The sequence below is a fragment of the Vicia villosa genome, linkage group LG5, assembly GCF_029867415.1.
Source record: "Vicia villosa cultivar HV-30 ecotype Madison, WI linkage group LG5, Vvil1.0, whole genome shotgun sequence".
Taxonomy (NCBI): domain Eukaryota; kingdom Viridiplantae; phylum Streptophyta; class Magnoliopsida; order Fabales; family Fabaceae; genus Vicia; species Vicia villosa.
In genome coordinates this window covers 19,859,579-19,865,352 of record NC_081184.1, presented here as the reverse complement: position 1 = coordinate 19,865,352, position 5,774 = coordinate 19,859,579, and the positions used below count along the sequence as shown (strand labels likewise).

At 37.3% G+C, this 5,774-nt stretch overlaps 1 protein-coding gene across 1 annotated transcript; it reads right to left on the bottom strand.

Annotated features, from left to right (window-relative positions):
* Positions 1–3,511: 3,511 nt before the first annotated feature.
* Positions 3,512–5,003, bottom strand: LOC131604331 (uncharacterized). Its single transcript, XM_058876777.1, has 2 exons — positions 4,172–5,003; positions 3,512–4,092 (listed from the first exon to the last, which is right to left on the bottom strand). Exons 1-2 carry the CDS (start codon positions 5,001–5,003, stop codon positions 3,512–3,514), a joined length of 1,413 nt encoding a protein of 470 aa, XP_058732760.1.
* Between the last annotated feature and the right edge of the window lie 771 nt (positions 5,004–5,774).

Genomic DNA, 5,774 nt, shown 5'->3' with positions numbered 1-5,774 from the left:
AGTGAAAACGTTGATTTTGAGCATGAGCTGCATTGATTTTTGAAAAAGAGCCATAATAGGCGGATTAGTACAAGGAGACAAAAATCCTAGTAGTAGGAAATTGTCATAAAACTTTGAAAAGTACTTATAAAGAGAAATAGCTATGTGAAAACAATCCAGTCAAGTTTCAATTCTGCTATTGCCAATCTGTCTTTGAGTATCTCATCCCTCACTTGTTGGAAGAAAGTGATTGGACTGATCGGTGCCTTTGATGTGTTGAACCTTGAAGGTGAGTAGGTAGCTAAACGGGACATAGTCGTACGCTTTATTCCCTAACTTTTGCCTAGGCTGCCTTTTCAGGTTTTCAGCCTACCGGGATAATTATTTTTTTAGTCTCTAATTTTTGCCTGGATCGTCCTTTCAGGTTTTCAATCCACCAAGACGCTCATTTTTGCCTAAGTCGCCCTTTCAGGTTTTCAACTTAGCGAGCTTTTCTTTAAGCGAAGTACTTTTTGACTATGTCCGCATTTACAGGGTGTGGGAAATCCTCGCCGTCCATAGTGGTAAGCAACATGGCTCCGCCAGAGAACACCTTCTTGATTACAAACGGTCCCTCATAAGTGGGAGTCCAGTTGCCCCTGGGGTCACCTTGTGGTAAGATGATGCGTTTTACAACCAAATCACCGGTTTGATATGCCTGACTTTTGACTTTCTTGTTGAAGGCTTTGATCATACGCTTCTGATACAACTGACCATGACAAATAGCTGCGAGCCTCTTCTCATCAATCAAGTTTATCTGGTCCAACCGAGTCTGAATCCAATCGTCTTCGTCTAGATCAGCTTCTTTCATAATCCTTAGGGAAGGAATCTGAATTTCAATTGGAAGAACTGCCTCCATACCATAGACTAAGGAAAATGGAGTTGCCCCTGTTGAAGTACGCGCTGATGTGCGATAACCATGAAGAGCAAAAGGTAACATCTCATGCCAGTCTTTGTAGGTTACTGTCATCTTTTGTATGATCTTCTTGATGTTCTTGTTGGCAGCTTCCACCGTTTGGTCGATATGGAGATGAATTATGATGTTTGATCTTGAACTGTGTGCAGAGTTCAGTGATCATTCTGTTGTTTAAATTTGTGCCATTGTCTGTGATGATCCTTTCAGGGATGCCATACCGACAAATGAGATTGTGCTTGATAAATCGGGCCACCACGTTCTTGGTGACAGAAGCAAATGAAGCTGCTTCTACCCATTTGGTGAAGTAATCGATAGCGACCAGGATAAAACGATGTCCGTTGGAGGCAGTAGGCTTGATTTCTCCAATCATATCAATACCCCACATTGCAAAAGGCCTAGGATCCGTCAGGACATTTAACGGGACTGGAGGTACATGTATTTTGTCGGCATATATCTGGCATTTGTGACAGGTTCTAGAGTGACGATGGCAGTCTATCTCCATGGTAGACCAGTAATAACCTGCTCTTAAGATCTTTTTAGCCATTGTATGTCCACTTGAATGAGTACCAAAAGCACCATCGTGTATATCTTCCATAATCTGTTCTGCTTCTTTCTTGTTTACACAACGAAGCAAAGTCGAGTCATGGTTGCGTTTGTACAGGATTCCATTACTTAGAAAGAATTTGGCAGCAAATCTTCTTAGAAACTTTCTATCGTTAATGGATGCCCCTTCAGGGTATTCTTGGACTTCGAGATATCTTTTCACCTCATGGAACCATGGTTTTTCATCCATTCCTTCGGTATCAATCTCATTGCAATAGGCTGGTTCATCCAGTCTGTAAATGGTGATCATTGGCGCCTCATTGTCCCACCTGACTTTGAACATAGATGACATGGTAGCTAGGGCATCAGCTAGTTGATTTTCTTCGCGCGAGATGTGTTCAAAAGTGATTTCTTCAAAGTAGGGAATCAAACTTAGCACATATTCTTTGTATGGAATTAGATTCGGGTGCTTCGTGTCCCATTCCTCTTTGACTTGATAAATTACAAGCGCCGAGTCTCCGTAGACCTCCAGGAACTTGATTCTTAGATCAATTGCAGCTTTGAGACCCAGAATACATGCTTCATATTCGGCTATATTGTTAGTGCAGTTGAAGCATAATCTGGCAGTGAATGGTGTATGTCCTCCTGTAGGAGAGATGATCACAGCTCCGATGCCATTGCCAAGTGCATTAGAAGCTCCATCAAAAACCATAGTCCATCGGGATCCTGGCTCGGGGCCTTCCTCCAGTCCTGGTTGTTTGTAGTCAGTAACTAGCATAATGTCTTCATCTGGGAAGTCAAAGTTCAACGCTTGATAATCATCCACTGCTTGATGAGCCAGATGATCAGCTACCACACTTCCTTTGATCGCTTTTTGTGAAGTGTACTGGATGTCATACTCGGTTAAGATCATTTGCCATCTCGCTATTCTTCCAGAGAGAGCAGGTTTTTCGAACACATACTTGATGGGATCCATTTTGGAGATCAGGAAAGTGGTATGGTTTAGCATATACTGCCTTAGTCGGCGAGCCGCCCATGCTAAGGCACAGCAAGTTTTCTCGAGCAGTGAGTATCTTGTTTCACAATCGGTAAACTTTTTACTAAGATAGTAGATTGCATGCTCCTTTCGGCCAGACTTGTCATGTTGCCCCAGTACACACCCCATTGAATCTTCTAACACTGTTAGGTACATTATCAGAGGTCTTCCTTCCACTGGTGGTAACAAGATTGGTGGTTTTTGGAGATATTCTTTGATCTTATCAACTAGTTGAAGACCCGTGCGTCCGCACGGGTACGGTATTCGTTGGTAGATTGATATATTTAGAACTTCATAGACAATGAATTGTGTAGAAATTGACAATGAATTGTGTAGAAATTTTACAATTTAGATACATAAATGTGTAAGACAGTAAATTACATATCATTCAATGATAGTTTAGGTGAACAACAAAATTATGGAAATAATCACACTTGAGTATTCTATAAACTCCTTTGTAGTAGCAATAGGGATACAAATAATAATGTGTAACCTACAAGAAGAAAAAAAAATGGATCAATGAAATCACAGACTGTACATAAAAAGAATCTTCCTTATTGTATATAAATATATTAATAAGAACACATACACATTACATTATAAAATAAAGATAAATGGCATAGAAAAACGGCACTATACCATATAAGAAAGACATGATGCACCACACCATAATAGTGTAACATATGATAAAAAAAAGGCAATATACCATTTTAATGTAAAAAAAAAGGCACAATAATAATTTCATGCTTATTAATGGCTACACCAATAAGGAAGAAACTCACCATCAAAATATTAAAAATTGAATGTGAAATGAAGGTAATTGTAGTATACCTACACGTTTCAATTTCAAATGAATGTTAAAATTAGGTAATTGCAATATACCTACAAGTTAAATTAAAAAATGTCATTATTATGTCAAAAAAAGGGAAAAAGAAATGAGTAAAAAAATTTAGAAATGAAAGAAATCAAATAGTCAAGACAATGTAATTTATAAATACCTATACAACATTATGAAACACTTCTTTGAAGACCACATTAGTTGTTTGAGATAATGGTTTCTTGTCTTTGTCGTGAATCAAGATTTTCAACCCATTTTTGCTCTTCACTCTTGACATAGCCACATATAGTTGACCGTGACTAAAGACATCTTTAGGCAAATATAGACCAACATAGTCTAACGATTGGCCTTGAGATTTATTTATGGTCATAGCAAATGAAACAATGATGGGGAACTGTCTTCGAATGAGTTTGAATGGCCAAGGTGATTGAGAAGGAGATAAAGACATTCTTGGGATGTAAATAGTATTTCCAATATGGGTACCTGATATAATCTTGGCTTCGATGACATGATTTGCAAGTCTAGTTACCGTTAATCTTGTACCATTGCAAAGACCTTCACATTGATCCAAATTCCTTATCAACATCACACAAGTACCAACTTTTAGCTTCAATGAATGATTTGGCAAACCAGAACATTTCAAACAACTTAAAAATTCAGGTGTCAAATGCTCAAAACCATCATTGTCATTAGCTTCGGCCCTGTCAATTGAGTCACTACTTAAAAATTCCTTTGCATCACCTATAAAACATTTAAATTATTAAAATTTACCATACAATTATAAAATAAAAGAAAATAATAGGAGAAAATATATATTAACCTGGTAGAAGATTTATTAGGTAATCATTGATTTCATCCACAACTTCGATGGTTGAAGCTAATATTGCTCTACTTTGAAGGAAAGTTGAATTTGTGTAATTATCAAGGATATTCGGATAGGTACTTGTAACAATCTTCTCAATTGGGTTTACATAATCTGTTAGAAGTAACTCAGGTGGAATACAAATTTCAGCATATCCATCATTTGGTTCAGATATCTTTCCATCTCCAACTTGTAATATCCACTTAGAAAAGCGGTCTATTTCATCTGCATTTGTTGAATTTGTCCCAGATACCAAACGCATATTTTTTGTGAGCGTTAGAACTTTGCAATGATCCCAAATATATGACGCATTTATTGTTGAATGAACAATGTCAGACCGGGTTCCTCTAGGAACAACAGGTAGAATTTGTCTGAAATCACCACCAAAGACCACAACCTTTCCTCCAAAAATTGTCTTAGAAGCAACCTTGTCATGACCCATGATATCTTTCAAAGACTTGTCAATAGCTTCGAAACAAAATTTGCTAGCCATAGGAGCTTCATCCCAAATGATAAGATTAGTTATTTGCAACAATCCAGCTAGGTCTGATTTTTTGTCAATGTTACAAATTGATGATTCTAAGCATGGAACAGGTATTTTGAATCTTGAATGTGCAGTTCTCCCTCCAAGCAAAAGTAGACTTGCGATTCCGCTAGATGCGACATTCAAAACTATTTCCCGATTAGAACGCAAAGCTGCTGAAAGTGTGTTCCACATGAATGTCTTTCCAGTTCCACCGTAACCGTATAAAAAAAAGACACCACATTTCCTTTTGGACACTGCTTCCATTATTTCTTTAAAAATATTATGTTGTTCATCTAAAAAAAGGAAACCAATTGTAAATAAAAGAAATAGAAATCTTTCATATATAGTATGTTTGTTGGTGCATATATAAGTAAGCAATTAATTTACTTACTATAATGACGTAGTCTCGGTATGTATGAGTTTCATATATATGAGTTTCAAAGGCAGTTAGGAACAAAAGTTTGAAGCTTATAAAATGCTTTTAGCAATAAATTTGTGACACTGCTATGGAGCGCATAAAATACTGGTTTATGATATCCAATACTGCAGTTTGATATAAAATACCGGATGGAGTACATAATCTACTGACTTAATAATGTTAGGAGCATTGAACCACCATAATATTAAGTGAATTAAATGTCTCATTCACTAAAAATTCGGAGGCAGTTTGATCTGGATACGCAAGCACAAGATAACATAGCTAAAAATGATGCAAAAATAGATTAAAATAAGTTTAAAATAAAAGTTCATCTGGGAAGTCAAAGTTCATCTGGGAAGTCAAAGTTCATCGGGGCCTTCCTCCAGTCCTGGTTGTTTGTAGTCAGTAACTAGCATAATGTCTTCATCTGGGAAGTCAAAGTTCAACGCTTGATAATCATCCACTGCTTGATGAGCCAGATGATCAGCTACCACACTTCCTTTGATCGCTTTTTGTGAAGTGTACTGGATGTCATACTCGGTTAAGATCATTTGCCATCTCGCTATTCTTCCAGAGAGAGCAGGTTTTTCGAACACATACTTGATGGGATCCATTTT